Consider the following 25315-nt stretch of genomic DNA (forward strand, 5'->3'; position numbering starts at 1 on the left):
TTAAATTATTCACAAGAGAATGACTTATAATATTCAATGCTTTCAATTTCTTGCACGAACTGAATGAAATAATAAATTAAATCTTCCTAAGATATTCATAAAATAACTATTAATTGACTAAAAGTGAAATTGGTATTGCTACAATGAATTTAAGCTTGCAATGCAAAACCAATGCTAAACATGCTAAATATAAAATATGATCTAAATATACGGATTTCAATGATTTTAACTATAGTACACAATTAGGAAAAGAATCTACAAAGTCTATATAAATATGTAATCATTAAATACAAGTTTCAACATACCTTGTTTCTCAGAAATATATAAAAAAAGGCAATTTGCTTATCGGAATAGGCCTACCGCTATACTGTGCGTTGATTCTCGATTCATCTTTTTGATCTGCCGTTCCAAATAAAAAATATGGTGCGCGTCGCGTCACTAACTTTAAAATCGCGCGATACTAAATTTAAAACGCGAAAAATTGCGCAACAAAACGCGAGATTACATGACATCGTCATATCGTCAAAATTGACCTGTCCCCTTTGTCGTCGTCGCTATGCAATTGAGAGACCCGGATGTAAATCATATAACTAGTTCCCGGATGTCAGACCGAGAGAATTGCACATGTGAATGTAAGGTCCTGAAGGTTGCGAGGATGACGAAAAGCTAGAATTGCAATTGGAGGAGCGGGTAAAAAATCTGTTGGTAAAAAATCTGTTTTTACCTGTCATGGGAATCCAAAATGTTATTGTGATGAGAAACGATTTGTTGGATGTTGTTAAAGACTGGGTTGTATGTGGCAACTAAAGGAACACAGTCCATTTTCTTCATAGGTTTATATGTGATGAGGGACTTACAGTCCTCTTGTTTGGCTCTGTTGATTTGTTTGTCGATGATCTTATTATCATAATTGCGTTTCAAGAGGTGACTTTTAAGATTGTTGAGATGACGCTCTTCCTCATCAGGTTCCGAGCATATACGACAGACTCTTTAAGGCCTGGCTGAAGGAGATTCCTCTGAATGTATGTGAAGGATGACAGGATGAGGGAAGCAGATATGTGTGTTTGTCTGTAGGTTTGCTGTAGAGGGTTGTTTCAATACGACAATTTGTGAGCTGAGTATCAAGGAACGGGACATGGGTAGAATTAATTTCAAAGGTGAATTTAATGGTAGGGGAAAGCCATTTTAGTGTCTTGAAATGCTCCAGAGATTCATAGTCATTAATCCAAAGAAAGTGGATGTCATCAATGTATCTCTTCCAGGACCTTTCTAAAGGCTTAACAGCAGCAGAGTCCAGAATAGAAGATTCAAGGGCCCCTATGAAAAGATTGGCCGTGGAGGGCGCAGCACATGTAGCCATCCTGAGGCGAAGGATTTGATTATAAAACTTGCCATTGAATTCAAAGCTGTTGAGTTTCATAACGAGTTCTAACGGGTTAGGTGGGGGAGATTTATGAACATGTATCTTAGTTCACTAACTGCTAACCAAGGGTCACAGGTCAGAGTTTATCACCATAAATAATGCATTTGGGATACTCTTGTTTTGATTTAAATTTAAAATATCTGATTTAATTTTTGTTAAGTTTTTGTGAATTGCTGTCCTTTTATCTCTGTTTTTTGATCTGTACCACATCTCGCTATTTCCTGCTGGTGCCAAGTAGATGAACAAAAATAAAAGACATGACCAACAGAACTTCTCTGTGATGCTCATATCCGAATGTGATGATACCATTGTCTGTACTTTACCTACCTCTATAGAGGGCATAATTTCACTCCATTCTATTTGTAGCAATACATCTGAAAATTTGATGTTGCAACTTTGCTGCGATGAGTCGCATAATACGACACAATAAATGTAATATTCAAAATAATGTTGCTCTGTATAACGACACTTTACTCTATGTAAGATGGTTATTACAAATAAAAATGGGTGGATAATTACTATATTCTTATCAGGCGGGGCTCAGCACCTATGCAAACTGCATATTGCGTGACTGATGCACGCTTTTGTAATTTTACGCGGGCGTAAGTTGGGACTTTATTGACTCGTGCAGTAACAAAAACCAAATTCTCGCCTATTACAAGCTGATCATAGTATAGTAATAATTAGACACCCAAGGGTTCTCTCAAACCCATGTACCCAGTCTTGGTCAAAACGTGTTGATATTAAACATTGAACTATTAAAAGTTATGAAAACATTTTTTAAATGTTCTATGTGAAAAAACACCACAACAATATTTCTAAAATGTCTAAATGTTATTGCAAAATAACTTTGGTAAACATTTTTGCACAATATTTTATCAACAATCAAGTTGTCAAAAATGTTTTTGAATGTTACCAAAACATTTTATACCATACCCTTTATAAAACCAGACATTTAAACATTTTCTGTAAAATGTTTTGTTTGCTGGGTAGCCCTGTGCAAAAGGCCTTTTTTTAAAAAAAAAAAAAAACCCAAACTGCAAATGCCGTTTATTTTTGGGTTCAGGATTTATGGTTACATGCATATATGTCTTATCATAAATATTTATTGTCTTCTAATCAGTACATAGTAGGTTAAATATGAAAATTATAAGATTTAAGGGGTACTACACCCTCGATAAATTTGTGTCTATTTTTGCATTTTTCTCAAAAACTAATAACACAGTGGTAACAAAAGTTATGTATATTATAGGGGCAAGGAATCAATTACTACACTGGAATTTCAGTGACTCAAGACAAGCGGTTAGTTATTTATGATAAGAAAAGGGGTACCACTAAAATGTACCTCATTTCTTAACATATATACTGAACCACTTGTCTTGAATCACTGAAATTCCAGTGTAGTAATTGGATTCCTTGCCCCAATAATATACATAACTTTTGTTACCAGTGTGTTATTATTTTTGAGAAAAATGCAAAATAGTCTAAATTTACCACAGGTGTAGTACCCCTTAAGAAAATTATAAGACACATTCCCAATGAGCCGCAAGAGATATTACCACAATTTTCAGAGGCACTTTATATTTATTATTATTATACAACTATTGCTTTGCATGTATACATAAATATGAGGTTCAACAACAATTGTGGGTGTACATCAATTTCCTTTTTTGCCTTCCCCGAGTCTAAAAATGATTCAGTCGTGGCACAAGTACATAATATACTGCCATGTGATACTTTTTTTGATATTTTCTATTTCACACAACGATCATAAATTTGCCTGAAGTGCAACTGGCATTTTAAAATGAAGCGTGTTAAATGTTATGAATTGAACTCCTTTGTATCAGCAGTTTTGTTGCCTTCCAGTTTCATCTGAATTTACTTCAACATGAAGTATTTAAATGAATGTTAGTCACAATTGACCTGCACAACTGTAAGTGATACTGGTGATGTATTCTTTGCTGATTTAATATGTGAGTTGTCACACAAAAGTCTTGTTTTTTTAAGCTGGGTTGTCAGCAAGTGTAAAAGGTGTAGATGCTGATAACACACTAACATGCTATTTTTATGCAATGTGAAACTGCAACACTTGATTGCACACTATTGACTTGGAGGAGGGCAAAGACATCGCACTACATAATCAAAGGGATTTGATTTAAAGATTCCAGACTGTATGTTGCCAGTAGAGAGAAAAATAATGTACCTTCGGATTATTGCACCATGTGCCCAACAAACTTATATTGATAATAGTATGTAATTGTTTGCCTTTTGAGTATATACATTGGGCTGATAACATGTGCTAAGAGTGCATACCTTTGTAAAGCTCCACAGATTGAAGATGCATAGTATCATTAGATTTCTGATTTTTGCCAATAAATGCCGGCTGGAGGTACATTACTTATGTCTCCATGGGTGACAATTCAATATAATATGGTACAAGTCTGAACTCTTTAAATTATGTGATGCAGCATATCAAAATAGGCACTTTGCATGTGAAGTCAATTTTGGATTTAATATTTATACTTTTTGCAAGCTTTAAAATGACGCCATGTTTGATCAAGGCATTCATATTTTCCAAGTGAAAAAGCATCCCAATTCTTATTAATTTCCTTATCTTGAAGGGTAGTTTGCCAAAAAGTCCCCCTTTTGATGTGCTACTTCACATAATATAATTTCTACGAATAGTACACTATGTATTTATATTTATATTTACAAAATTTTGTACATAATTATGTGTTTAAAACTTGTTCCAAATGTTCTTGTACATCTTGCTGTTATTTTTTGTAACAACATGTATGTATCAGCAGGCATCAAATAATCAATTTGCAGCAGATACCCAAGTATAATTTACTTCAAACACAATCAAGTTGATATGTTTGGCCTTACTGTACAACTACAATATTTGAAATGTCAACTTACGAGGTAAAAACTGTATTATTGATTATGAAGTAATTGGATTTGGTAACTGGGAAGTATAGCACACTTCATAGCAAGCCTAGGGAGGGCGAGTTAGGGCAGTGGTAGTTCCCTCGCTTTGCACCACTGAGCCAAAATCGGTGATTAGTTGTTTGGCTATCAAAAACTTCCTTCACCGAATGGAATTTGGGGAGCTGCATAGATACAAATTATTATAATTAATTATAATTGGTGGATGTTACAATCTAAGTGCGGATAGGTTTGCGCCAAGTTCGGCTGCACCCAGCCTAATTGATGCGATCTGATTGTGATGATTTACCATGGCAGCGAAATTACAGCGCTTTGATCCCTCTAAGATCCGGAAAAGGCGCTATATAAAACACCGAAATTTATTTTATTTATTTATTTATTTTAAGCAACATTCTGTGATATTCCTGTACAAAATAGGTGGGCTTAACATCAATATGTGAACAATCACAGCAAAATTGGACAAAAGTTGACAGATTGAAAACAATGAGTCACGCTGCCTCATTTTTATTTTGGTGCAAAAAAATGATTCCTAATAATAGAGCAATCAACCAGATCTGTTCATTTCATATTTGAGTGACGTTTCCGATTCTGGATTTTAACCATTGTTGAACTTGGAAGTACTCAATGAAAGGTATGTTCATGATCTCTTCTTTGTATCAAAACTTTTGAGATACTTGTTCTCATCTTCTGAATGCATCAATTCAAATATACATGTATGATAAATCCATGCCTTTAAGGGGGTACTACACCCTGTGGTAAATTTGTCACTACTTTTGTATTTTTCTCAAAAAGTAATAACACGCTGGTTACAAAAGTTATGTATATTATTGGGGCAAGGAATCCAATTACTTCACTGAAATTTCAGTGACTCAAGACAAGCGGTTCAGTATATATGATAGGAAATGAGGTACATCCTAGCGATGCCTTATTTCTTATCATAAATAACAAACCGCTTGTCTAAAATTTTGAGAAAAATGCAAAAATGGGCACAAATTTATCGAGGGGTGTAGTACCCCCTTAAATATTTCTTAGTCCACGTTTGCTCAATTTTGCCACGATGGATCACATAATTATAAAACGAAATTTCTGCGAAAATATTTATTACACAGTACTTAATGTGAATGCTCTGTATAATTACACTATAATTTGATGGAAGAGACTTGTTACATTATAAAAATGGAAGAAAATGTAATAATACAAGTATTATGGATAGTAATTTAGTATGTATGCTTTGGTCTTCACTGAGTGGATGGAACACATGCTTTGTCCTTCACTGGATGGAATGATATAATTGTTACATGTTCATGTGTACATATTACAATAAAGACTTACATTTATTTTTTGAAATAAATTTCAGACTTGTACAAATCTAGTAGCTGTTACTATTGTCTTTCTTTTACTTGGTATGAAACTACTATACTTTAATATACAGAGCTCAAATTTAGTATACAGATGAATTAGGCTATTCTATCTAAAATCCACACTACCTTTGTGGAAGGAGTAAGAATTTTAAATGGAATGAGTACATTAGGCAGGTCCATTTGAATTTCATACACCCTTTGAGAAAGATTTAACCTGAATCTTCAACAGAGGGATGGTGAGTTTCAAATAGAGTTGGTTAATATTAAATTGTTAATTCCATTTGAAATTTATTCTGCCTCTGGAAGATATTTCCAAAATCTTCCACAGGGATAGTGTGGATTTTATATATAAGCCTATGTAAGATAATTCTAACATGAAATATGGGGGCATTCTTTACAGCATGTGATGTCAAACAAGTCACAGAGTAAAGATGCATACTATACCATTTTCACCCTGATGTGGCAGTGACGTGGTGCGGCAACTGCTTCACGCATGTGTGCATCTATGTGAGTGTGTGTGTGCACACCAGTGCTTTAATCGAGTACTAGCGATTTGTAGCTGTGCTCAATGAAATGCAAAATGAAATGTGCACTACCAAATCAGGGTGGAAAATGGTATATCATAAGTTGTTTAATTCCATAAGCTAGGGATCAACTTCTCTTGATGATGACATGGATGGCAAAATACCAAACATGGATCTATAGTCAGCGGCACTAACTTTAAGTTCAGTGTGTGCTGTGTTGGCTCAGTGTTGTTTCTTGCGTGTACATACGCATCACTTTGATAGCATGTGTTCAAGTATGTACATGCACCAAGTAACGCTAAGCTAACACAGAACACGCTGAACTTCAAAGCTGGTGCTGTTGACTGGTGGTAGATATATAGACTATAAATGTGTGGCAAGACCAACTTCAGGTTACTATTTTTGCCAGGCTTTCAAATTCAGCAGAGAAACAATTTTTACATTGATTCTTGTAATTAATTGTCCAAGTATCATACACTGCAAACTGAAAGGAATCAATCAATTCAACCTTGATTCTTACCAGATAAACAAGACATACAATTATGATTGAAACCTTTACAAGCCAGAACATTACAGTAATTCTCTCTGATACACAGTACACCTATACCTGTTTGTATCTTAATGATACTGGAATGGATGCAGAAAATAATCACAATTATTCAACTAGATTATTATAACTGGATTCATATTTTGAGTTGTACCAGGTCATTGTAATTTGTATACAACCAACCTCATTTATCCAGCCATGATGGGACCAAGCATGGGCTGGATTTGTGTGAATTATGTGTATTCTGCATTGAATGTCCAATGTGCTAAAATTGGAACCAGGCCCGTCCACAGGAATTATTTGGGGTGCAGGACTTCAAAAAAGTGGACCTTTTACAAATGAAAAGTGCTCTTGTGCAAAAGTTTTGTAACAAGTGAACCTAACCCACTAAAAATTGCCCTTTGTTTGGACTTTTTGAGCGCTTATCACCAAGAGGCAGAACTTTTGTCAATAACCTTCATGGATATATTGAGGGGGGGGGCTATAGACAATAAATGAATTGTTCTTCCAATGCTTCAGAGGAATAAAAATAAGGTGTGATGGCATTGGAAAACATATTTTCTTTGTGGATGATTTATTCAGATAACTGAGATAGATATCAGTGTATGAAAGAGGTCCGGATAAATGAGGTTGGACTGTAGTTGGAATTACAATTTTTGGTGATTCTATTTCACGTAAGTCATTTTATTATTAGTACAACAAATATACAAGGCACTATTTACATATTACACATGCATAGATACATTGGAACTAAATATGGACGGTTTTGATACTAGCCAATGGTAGGACTTAATACATTATCTATTTACATAGTTATCTACATTATCTAAAATGTTTATCTACATATTATCTACATTATCTAATTTAAAATTATTCACAAAATTCAGGATACAAAATTGATATTAATAATACACAAGGTAGAATTAGCCTTTTCGAAGTATCGCATACACAAAAGGAGGGCAGTCTTCAATCTGGGTAAAACCCAACAAATTCAAAAGACTACCCACTTCGTGCAGCGCCATCCTATTGTGTCCACAATATCTCGAAAAGGCTAATGGAGTTACAAGTCTATACCCATCATGTATCAGACCTACTTTAAAAAATAGTAAATCTTTCACACACTACACAAAATGAACCAGTTATGAGCACACAAAATTGGCTAATAATTATAAAAATTTCAAGGTGTTTGAATGTAGCACTTTGTATAGTTCAAATATAAATTCATACAGTGATAGCAACACTACAGTTTTGCCAGAAGTTGTTAAACTAATTACCTTCCAGCTCAATTAGGCAATTTCATTCAGTTTGCTACAAAAATGCATCCAAATTTAGAGCACATTAAGAAGTGTATCATTAAACTGTGTGACGACTTGGGATCTCTTGTCGCACGCAGCCTAGCACTGACAACTGTCATGCACTCAACAGTGTGGCATGCTCAAAATATTTTTTGGCCTGACACAGGAAAGGTTGGCAATGGGCTACTCCAGTTAAAATCCATACATACTATGGAAGACATGACCTTAATCTTCCACACACAGTGTGAATTTCAAATGGGGTTACCAGTGGTTACCTGAATGATCCATTTGAAATTCACATTCCTTGATTGGGATATTAAGGTCATGTCTTCCATAGGGAATGTATGGATTACAACTGGAGTAACCTAATACTCAGCTTAGATAAGAACTCTTAAATGCATGCAAATTTTTTGCATGTCTACGGATCATACTGAATTGTAAAACATCAAATGATCGCTTGAAGATTTTTGTACTGTAATTGGTAGCAATAACAAAATCCACTGGCAATTAGTGTTCAAACGAGGTCATAATAAACAACATCATAAAACATATTGTCACCCTACTACGATAATTGCCAATAGTCATATTTTGTAACAAATTATGGTTCAAGCATGCATTTAAACATGTATTCACCAATCTTTGCACAAGAACACATGATAATGAAAGGGAATAATCAGAACTGATGCATGCTTCAAACACATTCAGTACTTTGTTCTCAAAATAACAAAAAAAAATTGCTTTGGCAATTATCGTAGCAGGGTGACGATGTTACAAAAATACTAAGTAATATAATATAGATAAATATTATCATCACTATACACATATCCCTAGTAAATGAAGGCATATGTGCCATCTTAGTTTGTCCCTAGTAAATGAAGACATAGGTGCTTGCCACCTTTAGTATTTTCCACCCATCTGTTCTACTCGCTTGGTGAGTTCTTCAATCCGGATATCCTTCAAATGAAGTAAATGTTCTAAACGCCTCACTTTGGCTTGTAGGATCTGAGAAAAAGAAACAATGAGAAATTGTCACTTTTAAGATTTCCGAGGTTTCAACATTTTTCTTTTTAGTCAAGTTCCTCGCCTCAACAATCAGGAATCAGTATTTTGGAATTCCAGAAATGGGACCAGAAAAGAAATATTCTGGGAACAAAAATAAAATTTCCAGAATTGGCTGATGAAATCTATTCCACAGACGAGCCCCCATAAGTGCTCAATGTCACATGCAAGTATTCAGCCACCTATCCCATGGCCAGGCTAATTTTCTGGAAATGGATCTGTTATCAACTTACATCATTGGAGAATAGATATTCCTCTTCCCAAACACTAAGCTCATATTCTCTGAACAGAAATAATTTCAGTATACACAGTCTTCACACCCATTTCATTTCCCAGAAAGAGATACTGCACATGTTAACTTTTCTAGTACCGGTAACTCCCTGGATGGCCAAGATTACACCAATATTTGTAGATTACAACTTGCCTGACAGCATTTCCATGAGCCCAAATACTTTTTCCTCATTCATTTGTGTCTTTACTTGACATTATACTTCAATATATAACTACATATATCCAGCCACACAACGTCATCATCCCTATATCTTTGTGTCAAAAATTGCCGTGATAGTACGGCGAATCATCTCATTTTTCAACAGCTACGCATGGCGATTTTGTTCGAGATAGGCCGGGCGACTCGGGCTAAGCATACCATTTACACGAAATGAGGTACCACAGAGTTTTTACAAATTTTACGATTTGCGCATGCTCAGTACCCCATATGATGTTGCAATTACAAGAAAATTTTATTTGTTGTCAGGTAAAACTCAGGTTTTGTTTTCAATACACTAACTGGAAATTAAATACACTAATCAGCGGCGAAAAGGAAAGTGCTGTGAAATTTGTAAAATCATGTAGGCTGCCATTGTGGTATTGAGCAAGCCAGCACCTTTGTACGCAATGCTAGATCTTGAATGTCAGAATCATGGACAATGACAGTCCAGTAGTGTTCCAAGATATGCGATGGCTGAGTAATGCACATGGCGACTTTCAAAGTGTTACCTACTGCTGAAACGACGGGCTAGTCTCATAATTTTAATTGTTGTAGCAAGGATCTTAAAAGATCCTTGCTACAACTCTAAATTGGGCAAGTGTGATTTGAGCCCTGGTCAGAATTTTTTCAATGCTTCCAGCCAAGCAGATGCTCTATCAATTAATGATCTCAGTGTGCAATATGTATTATACCTCTTCTGATTTAGGAAGGGAATTGTGTTGTAAGATAAATGTTTTTTTAATCAGTAACAATTAGCAGTTACTATATGAAAAAAGCCACAATCACCACCAACTATATAAATCACAGAAATTAAATCATTATTCAACAGTATATCTCTTTAAGTTTGTTTGGCTTATAATAGATGAAAATCATTCAGTTTTTGTTACTGCGCGCATCAATAAAGTCCCAACTTACGCTTGTATAAATTCACATAAGTGTGCGCCATTCACCCAACTGGGTGCATGTCATTCTACCATTCACAATGTTACGAGTCTAATTTGTTTCACCTATTATAAGCCAAACAAATTTTAGTACTTATCTCATTTTGTCACTCACCTGGACAGTTTCATTTGACGCTAATAATGCTTGCTCTTTTTCCTCTAATATCAGCCTGGTTTCTGTACCCATGTCATTTAACTTGTTGAGTGATCTTGTTTTATGTAGATTACTAGAAGGAAATCAAGGAACAATTTTGACATGTTAGTCTAAATGTGAAGAACATATTACATTAATACTCCTGGGGAAATGATACATGTATATCTTTTTTGTTCACTTTAACTGTTAACTTTTTATTACAATACTCACCAATTTTATGCTTATAGCTATTACTACCAACCAAATGCAGTTAATACACATGGATCAAGATGGTTCAGAAACAGTAGAAATGAATATAATATAAACTCCTCAACAAAAGTTTGGAAAGTTTTTTCAAGCATCTGTATCTCAAATTATTTGTGACATATTTGTATCGTGTTGCATATCATTGGATAGCTACAATACACGCCTTGTGAATGACTAGTGGGGTCTCAAAACGAATTTGCCAAATTGACCATTATTCTGTGCAGCAAGCTGCAATCCCATATCTTCACAATCTGGGACCTAACGCAATCCTCCAAGATGACACCGCTTGCCCACATAGCCACGGTAGTCAACGACTACCTACAGACTATGGGAGTATAGACAAAATGGTCTGCCATCAGGCATTTTCAGGCCAGACCTCAACCCGATTGAACACTTGTGGGACCAGCTTGATTGTGCTGTGCGTGCCAGAGAAGCCCATATGCAACAACATTGAATGACCTGCGACGAATCCTTTTTGAAGCATGGAATGCCATCCCACAGTAACATGTAACCAGGTCGGTGAGCAGCATGAGGTGACTATTGTGGCTGCCTTTGTTTTTCCACCCATTGAGGTTAGTGGCTAGCGTTGTTTGAGCACAGAATAATGGTCAATTTGGCAAATTCTGTTTGAGACCCCACTACATTCACAAGGCGTGTACTCAGCTGTGAAAAATGTTATTGTTTCAAATGGGGTGTCATTGTAAAGGGGAGTATTGTAGATATCCATTGATATGCAACACAATATGAATATGTCACAAATAACTGAAGATACAGATGCTTGAAAAAATGTTCCAAACTTTTGTTGAGGAGTTTATATCCCGCTCTGGCAGTTTTGGTCATGAATTTTTCATAATAGCAGGACCTATATGCAGCATCCTGCCAGGACACAGTGCAAGGCAAAGGAAGGATGCTGGCTGGGACAGTCTGCTGGCAGACACAGGCATCTTTTTATATACAATTGCTTTAACAATGAATGCAGTCAATAGCGTTATTGGCATTGGGCTATTCCATTTAAAATCCACATTATCCCTGTGGAAGATTTTGGAAATATCTTCTACAAGGGAGTATGAATTTCAAATGGAATTAACACATTAGGCAGCTCCATTTGAATTTTATACACCCTTTGAGAAAGATTCCACATTGATTCTTCCACAAAGGGAGGATGAGTTTCAAATGGAACTACCTAATGTGTTAATTTCATTTGAAATTGATACTCCCCCTGTGGAAGTTATTTCCAAAATCTTGCCAAAAGCAAGACCAAAAGCTATATGGTAAGTGCAGTTAACAAGGCTACAATTTTGAAAATCAATATTTTTATAATACTACTTACAGAAAAATTCATACATGTAGAAAGTGCATTTCTAAATGGTGAACTTTTATATATAACTTTGTAGGTAAAACCTTACAAAGAAGACAATTAATGATGATAATAACAACAACAACAAAATGTGCAATGCGCATTTTTCAACAACCAGTCCTAATACAAATCCTTGAATTGCTGAAAAAGAGACTAGTGCAGTGATGATTTTATAATCCTTAAAACTACTGTGCAGAGTGAATTTCATTGAGCATTTGAAAAAAATAATAAAACTAAGATATAAACTATATTCTATTAATGAACTTAATGAAAATGAAATAAAAGAGGGAAAACTTAAATGACTACAGAACTGTATAGGAGAAGATAACATAACGTGGCAAAGAACATGTAGCAACTATACCTGTTCCAAGATTTATACCTGGGGTTTATAAGAGTGAAAAGTAAGGAATAAAACAGGTAATTTCTTTGTGGTAGAAATGAAAGACAGTTAGTAGAAGTACCCTAGAACAACAAAATTTAAACAACTTCTAGGGGCCCATATCTATTTACAAGGGTGCAGCCTTCCCACAGCTTGGCTAAACGGATTACGAAATCCCTACTTCCATGGGAGATTAAGTTCATAGGCTGCAGCTTTGTATAGGCATGGACCCTAAGCCTAAAGTTCTTGTTAAAACAAAAGTTCATGCATGCATGCAGTTAGTAAAACATATTTATAGTGATGACTACATTTACACAAGAAATATCATAATCCCTTTTAAACAGAAACGTAATTGGAATTTTGAGGGTGGTATTATAACCGCATCTTCAGCAAACATAAAACTCTAAATTAATGGAATAATGGCCATTGCCTGTGGAGCTGCTGAAGTAAACATGTGTCACAGACCACATTAATGTTATCAAGTGTAGCATAAACTAAAAAAACTTTTATAAAACCATTTTTGATGTGTGTTACAAAACTATGAACAAATAGCATATTTTTTGGTGGTACTAATAGAAATGCAATGTTTTTCAGCTAACAGTTGCCTCTTATCAAGTTATCTTACAGGTTAATAAATGCATATCACTTAATGATAGTGATATTGTATAAAATAATGCACAAATAACCAAATGTTGATGCGTCTGATGCACAAGCCCTGTTTGTGTGGGGGTGTGTGTGTGTGTGGGGGGGGGGGGTGCAATTATAGACACATCAACATTTCAGCAATTATGTACATGTAGATGATGTGCATAACCACATGTAGATGTGTGTGACCACATAATTTTGGAGAACCAGAAAAAGTCAATATTACGCAAAATTTTTATGAGTGCAAAACAAACTTAAGGAAGCAAAATTAACCAACCTTGATGGGACCAATATTTAACCTACCTTGTACTAGTCTGATGAACTACTGGAACTTTAGGACCTGGTTGAGCTTTAAGAGGTGGCCTGCCTGCTTGAATTCTCTCAGATCTGAGCGGCGGTTTCTCTGTATATGCTGGCTGTTGATGACCGCTACCTACCTCTTGACCACTTAAATAACCATCTGGTGAAATCTATAAACAAACCAAGAGAGATGAAGAGATGTATTAACCAAATTTAAAGTGATCATCATAAATATAAATAATCAGGATCCTGACCAGCAAGTCCAGCAGAAGAAAATTTGAACTAATAACAAAAGTTCTTACGATCTTTAAGACAAAAATTTGGAAGATTGTGCACTTACTTTAGGATATTTTAGCTACTTTTATGATACATTTTGACCTAGAAAAATTACAAATAAAAAACAACACATTTCACATTTTGGTTTTCAGAAGACTTTTTAAGCCTAATAAATCATTATATAATGTGAAATCACAATAAAAACAGTACCTGTAGTGTGTTACTAGTACTAGTACTTGCATTCCACGTCCCTCTCCCAACCACACTAAGAGTACTACTAGCTGCATTCCCTAACCCTCTCCCACCCACACTGTGAGTTATTAATGTACACTAACACAGAAACAAAATAAAATGGATGAATACCATACAACTACTTGTACATTGTGTATTTCTATAAGTTTGCCAACATTTAACTAGCACATTTTATAAGCAGCAATGTAGAATACCTGCTCCAATATCATCCAAGTACTTTTATCATTCCTCTACTAGGCAACATTTGTTAGATTTTAGAAGCTTGACCATATATAAAGAAGTTACAGCTCTTAACTTTTTCTTAAATGCATTCAAACAAGTATAGTAACAAGAAAAGAAAGATATTTGGTTTTCTTTTTCACGTTTACGAACAGTTCAAAGCAGAACAGAAACGATTACAGCATCAAGCAAAACATGTTATTTATAAGCAGTAACTAAACTGACATCATGCTCAAAGCTGTAGCCAGGGTGCTGGGTTGCGATGCACCCCAAAAATGCCAATTTAAAAAAAAAAATCCTCTTTTTTCTGTAACATTAAAAATCAGCCCTTTTTTGAAGAAAAAGTTCACAAAAGGTCTGCTTTTTTTCAGGAAAATTTTTGAAAATAGCATTTTATGATGGAACAACTCACAAAAGGTCCACATTTTATTTCCTCGCACCCCACAGAACAAATCCTGGCTACGGGCCTGATTTTGTGCTTCTCATGCAATAAGTGGCGGCACTACGGTTTAGTCAATCAACTGTCTTTGCTACCAGTTTCTTGCCCCCCCCCCCGTAAAGACCCATAAATTACACAAATGTCCACTTTTTGCGGCAATTTTGCACAAAATTGGTTGATTCCCCCACTAAAATTCACTTTTCCCCCATTAAAATCTTCCTCATGCCGCCAATGCATGCAATGACTCAATGCCTAGTAACACTGAATAATACAATGCTATGCTCTACACTAACCTGACTACCCATTTCCTTTGTCCCATGTTGTATTTCACCTTTATCACGATACCCTATTTTACCCCCATCTTTATTACCCTGTTAATTATAATACATACATGATAATATGCAGGCATATGATACTATCATTGTTAATGTGTAAGCCTACTATACAAATATGTGAACACAACATCATTCAATTATTTGGAATAATTTTGGTATACCCTGCGCACAAGTATAACCCTAACCCTTTATACCCTAACCCTAAAAAAAAGGGTGTGCAGGGTAAACCAGAATTATATTGAAAACACAGGGTGCGCAGGGGAAACCAGAATTGTACCAATTATTTTCCTGCAAATTAGACTATGTGTTGATAAATACTCAATTAGCTTTACAATGGTAAGCCTAAATCCATGCTTGCCATGAATTCTTCTTTTTGTGACTTTTTGCACACCCATTTATTTATTCCCTTGATTTTGCTTCTATCAATGAGCAGCAGTTTGATATATTTACTACATATAGCATACTCCGACATTCATTGAGACAGGGTTGAAATTGATCAAATTTTTCACGCAAAGCAAGCAAGAAAAAAAAGGATTTAAACGCAACGTTTACTACGATACAGTAGGATATAGGCAGGACTACGTCATTTGTGTTTTTTGGTGTTTGGTATGAATTATGTTACAATTCAAAGCGTAAGATGAAGTGCGGGCTGAAAAACTAGAATGCTGTCCATTGTTTAACAGATAAAGCACACAATACCAGACGACAACTCAGCTTCAACACTTACATAATCTTCCATTTCATAACTTCCATAGCTTGGCTGATACGGACAAGATGGTTGTATTCCCAGCAAGCAGGAAAAATTATGTGTACATGATTTGGTGGTTTAGTCAATCAACTGTCTTTGCTATATGTAAATGTGTATATATGCTGTAAAGTAGCTATGGTGCAGTTGGTGACATTAACAGTGCTAAGGTAGCCATTTCACACATCTTTGAATATGCACATAATGTACAATATGTTTTGAATTTCAAGCTGCGCCCAATGAAAATGAAGCTAAATGGCACTGATGTCACTGACTACACTTGGTCGAAAGCACTAAATACAGTATACATGTAACTATACTGCGCCAATAAAGTATCCTTACAGTTGGAAAAATAATCACAATTCCCAAACTGAACAATATTGGGGTAAATTTGTTTTTTTAATAGATGCACTAGCTAATCCTGCACATTATGACACTACATTGAATCCAATGTGACTTCAAGAAGCAAAGTTACAAGCATTGAAAGTTTTGAAAGTGACAAACTGGCCTATTCAAAACTCCACAGACTAGACATGTGGTTTGAGAGTGGTGAATGGATAATTTATGCATTTGGCTGTAATTTAAAACAAAAGGAACAAAAGAAAACTGAAACAAAAGAACTGACAAATAACATGAAAGTTATGAAAAGTACAGAGAAGTAAAAACTGAAATAAAAACTGCTTTAAATAACGCTTCATTGAAGAAACTGTGTTGTCTCTTTGTTTTGCTTGTTGGAATCTTTTTGCGCCTTGTATAGGTCAGTTTGTCACTTTTAAAACTGGACCTTCGTCTATTCAATTGCTTGTAACTTTACTTCCTGAATACACATTGGATTTGGATTCAATGTGGTGTCATAATGTGCAGGATTAGATAGTGCATCTATCAAAAAAACAAATTTAACCCAATATTGTCCAGTTTTAAAATTGTGATTATTTTTCCAAGTGTAAGGATACTTTATTGGCGCAGTATATATAGTTCCCAATAGGTATGTATTCAGTGAACATTATGCAACAACGAAAATCTAAAGTGATCTTATTAATTTGGCTACCCAATTGATAGAAAATATACTTATATATCAATAATCTATAAGATGTGTGTGTGTTTATCTTTATCCGTCTCTCTGTCGTTCTCTCCCCATCAACAATTCTCACCTTAGCTCCTGGAGCCCCTTTCTTTTCTATATAAGCTTCAATTTTCTGCTTCAGTTTCCATAAGAAGACCTCTGCAACACCAGGTTTGCTATTTGTAATACCACGAACAACACTCTCTGGTACATTGTAGTTTAACTTGCTTAAAACTTTCCTGTTTTAAAAAAAGATGGATGAAACATTGATACACAAAGTACTTAGGAAGCAATACATCCACCTTGTGAAACATGTGTTTGTTACCTTCCCAACTAAATATTTGCCAAATTCATTAGCAAGATCTTCAGGACAGTTAATATCAGGGAGAGCTTTATTGGCCCTAAGGTGACAAAAACAAAAACTTTCGGTATGTTTGTTGTTACTGTACTTGTGCTGAGGCTTGTGGATCAATGTCTAGGCACTGTGCCTATGCATAACATACTATTTCTGGAAGAAGCTTGCCCCTAAAAAATCATTGACAGCTTGAAAAATCATTCAAAAAAATTGAACAATTTTTTGCAAACATATTTTGAAAAAGTTTTGAATGAAAATAAAATGACTTTAATTTGCTTCAATCCTTACCTGTTTAATGTACCCCAGTTACTCTGTTTCTGTATTGTTGAGTTTGCTGGTGTGTAGTTATGAATTTCAACTAATCTAGGCACAAAATGGTGAACTACTTCTGCTACCATAACTGAAATAGAATTTCCGAAAAATAAACATGAATTACTTTTACACTAATAGTTGACATATATGCACAAGTACACAGATGTTTAAGGCCCCCCATGGTTCATCTCAGCATCCAGTATGCATAAGAGGGCGCACCATCAAACCATTCCACAGTTGGAGCTTCAAGAGCGCACATCCTAGAGCGTAATGTTTAGGGTGTGCGATCTTGAAGCTGCAAAGTCCCTGTGTTGTTGTTAAATGGTTTATTGAATGATGTGGGGCCGTAGTGATCAATGACAACCTGTAAAGTGTGCTGAGGCTTGTGGATCAACATCTAGGCCTTGTGCCTGTGCATAGCGCACTATAAATCATTTTTATTATTATTTCCAAGAGGTCTGCTATTCTGAACCACTACATTTTTTGGGAAAGCGGACCTTCGGAATAACAAGCGGTCCCCATACACTTACCTCCATCACTGAAATCTCTAGTTATAGTTTTCTTAGGCCTACTCAATGGAATCTCATCCACCCATGCAAATAACTCCTGTAATGTCTCTTCATCTAGTTGGGACATCTTGTCCTTCTCTGCTGGCATTGGAGCACTCGCTACTTTCTTTCTGCTTAATTTGTAGTTATCTTAATTGTCCTTTTCTTGTGTCTGTTTTATCTTTCTTGTTTTTTTTTCGTACCAAATCTGGCGCTGTAATGTAAAATATATTGATAATTAATAAACAACATGTTTTGATAACAAGTCGTCAGCCGTATCACACAGTGACGTATTCAACATTTTAAACATTTTCATGCATTTTTTAACCCTTTTCATTCCCAGAAATGCAGAATCTGAGACTAGTAAGGCATAATGCATCATGTTCCCACTTTTTCGAGCCATTCCCGATCACAGTTAGTGGTCAGTGAATAGTACAGGGATATATTATACGATGTCGATGATATTTATTTTTGAGTGGATCAACGATCGTATGGATCTAGGCAAATGATGTAGAAAATACATGTCACCCAATATGCACCACGCAATTGAATAGCAGACGGGCACTGCACAGTACCAGCTTTGGCTGGTTACCAGTTGTACTCAATCAGAGCCTACAAAACATGGCGCATATATCGTGACATCAGGAATTGACACAAATTTTACGGTATAATCAGTCATACCTAGAAAGGATAAAATTCAAATTGAGAAAATATTCTAGGTATGACTTGTACTACACTGGGTTTCAGAGAAGAATGGCACTCCCTTGCTCAGATTGACGCGAGCGTCCTGTTAATGAGCGACTTACGCTGAGCTTTGTGTTCACTTTTAGGGCGCCGATCAGCGCCGACCAACGATTTCACGCACAATCGGCCAATCAGATTATTGGTCTGTTGCTATGATTGTCAGAAGATTGATTCAGCCAATCAGAACCCTACTTCCTTGTTTTACGCTCTGCACGCTCTCAAAATGTAAACAAGTGCTGTTCTTCTCTGACAAAAACTTTATACTGGTAATTTTAATTGAATGAACACAGCTGCACAACAGCGTGATGATTGTCCGCGTACACTGTGTAATGAACGCCCGCATTGCATACAGTCGTTTGCAGCTGTGTTCATGTAAATGAAATTCCCAGTATATAGTCAGTGAACAATCTGCGATCTTTTCCTTTAGACCACCCTCGCTAGTCGCTATATAGGACTAAAATATTACTTTTGCATCAAGGTTTACCTTTGCATAAACTTTAAACAGTTGCCAAACATGTTGGAGTCAAGGTTTAATGTATTTGAAGGAGGGCAGGGTTTCGATAAATCAGGGAAATTATGGGGTAAAAAACAAGATTAATTTAAACAACTTTTTAAAAGAAGTGAAAATGGTTATTCTGCTAGAAAGTTTTTGTCTCAAAAAACAATTCAAAAATATTTGGAAATTATGCAAAAAACATACCTTCATAAAATCAGCATCACTTCGTCACATGAAAGCATGATTAGATGAGTGGAAAATGGCAAAGAATTCGTGAAATAAGGGAATTTTCTCAGAAATTAGCCATCTTGAATCAATGCAGAATTGCGTCACGCATTAAAAAACTGTTAAACGCGCTTGAAAATGCACAGTACGCGAGCATAAATTACCGTCTAAACGAGCGTACATCAAGCGCTCATGCTACGGGAATATTTCGGAGCAGGCATCATCAGTTTGCACTTGTCTCGGCTCTTTTACGTTAAAAAATAGCGATAAAAACATTGATTTTGGAACAAAATAAAGCTTGTTCGATGAAAAGGTATGTTTGTATAGCTAAAACATGAAAACATGTTTAACCTTGTCCTTGATGCAAAAGTTTATTTTGATAAATTTGTAATTTTGACCTATAAAGTTCAGGTGGTCTAAAAGAAAGATCGCGAACAATCAGTAATAAATCAGCTACTGATCAATTAGCACAGTGCGGTCAGTGATCAGTATTTTACTGATTGCTCAGACTGATATTTTCCAATATAGTGGGACGTCGAGTCGTCGATGCGATATCATTCTGTTCTGCTAGTCTTGCCAGCAAGACTTCAGTCTTTATCATAAACATAATGACATAACATGACATAACATGACATCTATGGTTACAGTTACTGGAACTATCTGTTCTGCATATCAACAACACATGCAAAACATGAAAGCTTAAAAATAGTCGTAAAAAATAGTCGTATGAAAACGCACCTTTGTAAATTCCCTTTTTATTTCAGTTAGTAGAGACACGCTTCTTTACAGTTTTTTCTGTTTGCATACAACATTCATATCGGTAAATCGAGTCGTATTTCGACGGTGTTTTGAACACTGCAACTGATTACAAAAAATTGTTTACGGTGGTCGCCATTTTTGTTGTCAGCCAAACAATGACGTCACGTCAGTCATTAGCCTCGTTAACACGGCTGACATTACTACCTGCATGATGACATCCTTATCCTGTCCTTACTGCAATTCTCGGCAACGTTCATTTCCTTTGGTGTGTGTGTGGGGGGGGCTATTTACTTTGATGAGGGGGGATTTTGATTTCGGTATTTCAATACTTTTTGACCCACACCCTCTGTCTGTATTTCCAGTTTCAACCTTGTTTTTTTTAACAGATCTGCAATAGGCCTACCATACTGCAGTTACTGTCCGTTTTCCTATACACAATACACAGTGCTCTTTCCCATTGACGCGTGACCTTTACAAATAGCCCTACGTTAACAGTATGGGGATATGACTAGTTAACGTCGCTGTGTGAAAAATAACCGGCCAATATTAAAAGTACTCTTCTAAAGTTCTAGAAAATATAGTTTTTAACATGTCCTAAATTTTAGCTAATTTAGATGTTTGGAAATATTCGTACTTTGGTGTTTTAGTTAATGTTATAGGTAATAGTACATTGCCTAGTTAACGTCGCTGTGTGAAAAATAACCGGCCAATATTAAAAGTACTCTTCTAAAATTCTAGACAATATAGTTTTGTAACATGTCCTAAATTTTTAGCTAATTTAGGTGTTTGGAGAGGGTCGTACTTTTGTGTTTTAGGAAGGACATGTAAACGACAGATAACACCAAAAATATGAAGAAATTATTTCCAAACCGTGTTAAGTCAAAAATCATTATGTTGCTCATTTTCAAGAATGCTGGTTTACAAAAAGCACGCCATTGTCTGATTTCGTGAACAAAGCCACACATAACATTGTTTCCTTTCGTTTCCTTTATAATCGGTTACCCAACTGAAGCTATGAATACCAGCTTTATTGCGATATCGCACATGAAAACAGTCACTTGTGCACAACCAGAGAAGATCCGATTTAATCAGTTGAGCTGTTTCAATGAGTGTTATCTTGGTTTAATAGCTTTTAATGGGGTTAAGTCCTGCAAAGGTCGAGATGAATTCTACTGTAGACATGACTGCATCATGCACTAACTTATTTAGTGAATAGTGGTACCGGTATCATATCAGTAGTGTCACTATGCCTTATGTTTATTTAATAGGTCTAAATTGTCCATAAGTTTGGCGTAGCCAGCTTTCTTGGTCAGGTGGGGCAAAAAAACAAAACAAAAATCGGGGCATAGGCGAAAAACAATTGCAGTTGCTTAAGGGACGGTGCAATAATTATGTGTACCCCGGGGTGGTGAATTATAGGGGGGCAAAGTTTTTGGCAGGCCAAAGGGGGGGGCAAGCATTTTTGGCAGGTCGAAAGGGGGGGTCAAGCGATTTTTGGCAGGTCAAAGGGGGGGCGGCAGTGGCGTAACCAGTGGGGGGGTCCGGAAGCACACAAAAAACTGGGAAGAAGAGCAAAAAATTGGGAAGGGGAAAGGAGAGAAAAGAGGAAGACAAAAGGGGAAGGAGAAGAGAAAAAGGGGAAAAGGGAAGAAGAAGAGAAGGGAAAGAAGAAAAGAAAAAGAGGGAAGAAAAAGGGAAGGAGAGAAGAAAATGGGAAGGGAGTCGAGAAGAGTAAAGGGAAAGAAAGAGGGAAGAAGATCTATACTACTTTCATTGTGAAATTTGTACTCTGAAACACTGATTTTTTAGCTTCTAACATGTCTAATATGGCAAAAACCAGGAGCTTCAGGGGGCTCCGCCCCCTTGACCCCCACCGGGGCTTTTCCCCGGTACCCCACCAGGGGCCCTAAGGCGGGCCCCTGGACCCCACCCGTTTATCGCTTCGCGGCAACCCGCTCGCGATGCGAGCTATCGCTCGCACATAAATACTACAACTTTTGGTCAAAAATTGGGAAATTTTTCAATCTTGCCCCCCGGAAGGTCAGGTCTGGTTACGCCCCTGGGGGGCAAGCAATTTTTGGCACAGATATTTTGGGCACTGTTTCTATATTACGCCCTAAAAAGGCATAGGAAAACGTTACGAACACGTTCAAATATATGCACAATTTCCTGCTCGCTGCGCTCGCATTATATGATAAGACAATTTAAGGTTTTAAATTCGGGTTCCCCAAAATCTTGCATGTGTAAGGGGGGGGGGCAAAGGTTTTTTGGCACATCGAAAGGGGGGGCAAAGATTTTTGGCACGGCCAAAGGGGGGGCAAGTGATTTTGGCAGACCATTTTGAGAATTCACCACCCAGGGGTACACATAATTATTGCACCCCTAAGGGGTGGGGTATGATGAACCTGGACAGTATTTATTACCGTATGGGACATTTAGAGCACATCAGACATCAAATAATTTTGATTTTTTGAAATTCGCAATGTAATGCACATTTTATGGCAAATGATTAAAAATTGATATTTTTGATATTTAACAGTACTCGAAGTAAACTTTATGAAGCTGATAATATGTACTTAAAGTGTATGTAGGTGGGATGAAAAGCCGACGATCAATTGAAAATGTTGACCTTTCGTATTGAAGATATGGATTTTTCCAAAACACCAAAAAAAATAGGTCTTTTGTCATAAAATTTGTATTATATCGTGAATTTCCAAAAATGAAAATTATTTGATATGAGAAAGATATTCTTCGTATTCAGAATGCAATTCGATATGTCTGCTGTGCTCTCATGTCCCACAAAAAATACTGTCGAAACGCTCAAAACGCTCATTCCAGATCCCTTAACCAGTGAAAGTGTAAAACAAAATTGAAACCATTGCCTAAAAGTGAAGGATAAGTCATTTTTGAAATGGAAAACTTGGGCAAAAAATGAGGAATACAGCAGTATTGTCAAAGTTGAGGCCCCGTTCAAATACAGGTAAATTTATATACTGGTTACAGATTTCATGTAAATGCTTTATTTTGTCTACAGCTTTCGGCTGAACCATGCACTCAGCAGATCTCAGACTCAGCATAGCACATCTATAACAATTAATGACAAAGGTATATACCAAAATCTGAATTTTGATGATTTTTAAGATTGTCAGGATGAGCAAATCACTGAATGGGCTTTTAACAGCCATACATATTATAATACTGGTTTTGTTTTTTCCTGCACATGTCTTCGAGCTTAAAAAACTATGGCTTTATATTGGACAATTTTGTACAATTTTTACAATATTTTGGCCCATGAAATTGATATTTAAAAAACAAGAACTTTTTTGACCCCCGGCCCCTTATGGGTGTCAAAACTTTTTTGACACCGCCTTTTGCCATGTCAAAAACTTTTTTGACCCCTTTGGAAGGTCAAAACTGTTTCGACCCACTGGAATTTTCCACTGAGAGAGTTATATGCATTTTGCTATCTACTGAAGATGAATTTATAGGAGATATTTTCGATAATAGGCCTACGATCAATCGTTTTGAAGGAGAAAACACTACAACATTTTTGAAATGCTGTCAAAATGTTCATAGTAAAACATTTGTTCAGAATATTTTGTTAACACTTGTAGGGTCTTCTGTTTATAGAAAATGACCGGATAAAAAAATGTATGCCTATTATACATAGGCCTACACTCATCACTTTTTTTATTTTTTTATTTTCCTCATTTAAGGGGTGGGGTATGAACGTTTGGACAGTATTTATCGTGGGACATCAGAGCACATCAGACATATCGAATTTCATTCTGAATACGAAGAATGTCCTTCTGATATCAAATAATTTTGATTTTTTTGAAATTCGCAATGTAATACACATTTTATGACAAATGATTAAAAATTGATATTTTTGACATTTAACAGTACTCGAAGTAAACTTTATAAATCTGATGATTTATACTTAGAGTGTATGTAGGTGGGATGAAAAGTCAACGATCAATTGAAAATTTTGACCTGTCGTATTGAAGATATGGATTTTTTTTCCCAAAACACCAAAAAACATTAGGTCTTTTTCGGAAAAAATCCATATCTTCAATATGAAAGGTCAAAATTGTCAATTGATCATCGGCTTTTCCTCCCAGCTACATACACTTTAAGAATATGTCATTAGATTTATAAAATTTACTTCGAGGACTGTGATATATCAAAAATGTGAAAAATATCCAATTTTGATAATTTGTCATAAAATTTGTATTATATCGTGAATATCAATGAATGAAAATTATTTGATATCAGAAAGACATTCTTCGTATTCAGAATGCAATTCGATATGTCTGATGTGCTCTCATGTCCCACAAAAAATACTGTCGAAAACCTCATTCCAGATCCCTTAACATCATCTAAAATACACAAATTATACATCAAACGTACAGGTCGTAACAAATGCAATGTATACAGTTTTAGAAAACAGTATTACTATTAGGCAAACATGTCTTTGTTGATTGTACATGGTGTCCCATAAAAAAATTACCGGTGAATGAATTTTATTTGGTGAATCGGTTGACTGGTTGCGAAGAAATTAACGATTCCAACGCCCGCATCAATGCAGTTTCATCCCAAGTTTGATCAACAGGCACATTTTCATACTCGCTCATCCCTTCCTAAAGTTTGTGTACCTCATTAAATTTAGTCATTATCTCTTTCATAATCCGATGGTGTTATGTTATTCATGCTTTCATTGAAGATTAACAACATTTTGTCCGAGAAAACTTGGATTTCTGCAATTGGAAGAATGCTTTATACAATAATTCTTTATGCAATTATTATATTAACATTAACAAAAAATATAATTATAAATATCGAGCATCATCTTACAAATCTTTTACAAATTTGAACAAAAC

At 35.8% G+C, this 25315-nt stretch overlaps 1 protein-coding gene across 1 annotated transcript; it reads right to left on the reverse strand.

Moving 5' to 3' along the window:
- Nucleotides 1–8695: 8695 nt before the first annotated feature.
- LOC140148796 (sperm flagellar protein 1-like) lies at nucleotides 8696–20607 on the reverse strand. Its single transcript, XM_072170869.1, has 7 exons — nucleotides 20415–20607; nucleotides 18194–18425; nucleotides 17640–17751; nucleotides 17085–17235; nucleotides 13671–13837; nucleotides 10702–10813; nucleotides 8696–9098 (listed from the first exon to the last, which is right to left on the reverse strand). The coding sequence occupies exons 2-7, from the start codon at nucleotides 18318–18320 to the stop codon at nucleotides 8994–8996; spliced, it is 774 nt and encodes a 257-aa protein (XP_072026970.1). The 5' UTR covers nucleotides 18321–18425; nucleotides 20415–20607; the 3' UTR covers nucleotides 8696–8993.
- Between the last annotated feature and the right edge of the window lie 4708 nt (nucleotides 20608–25315).

Source organism: Amphiura filiformis, chromosome 3, assembly GCF_039555335.1.
Source record: "Amphiura filiformis chromosome 3, Afil_fr2py, whole genome shotgun sequence".
In the NCBI taxonomy this organism is placed as follows: Eukaryota; Metazoa; Echinodermata; class Ophiuroidea; order Amphilepidida; family Amphiuridae; genus Amphiura; species Amphiura filiformis.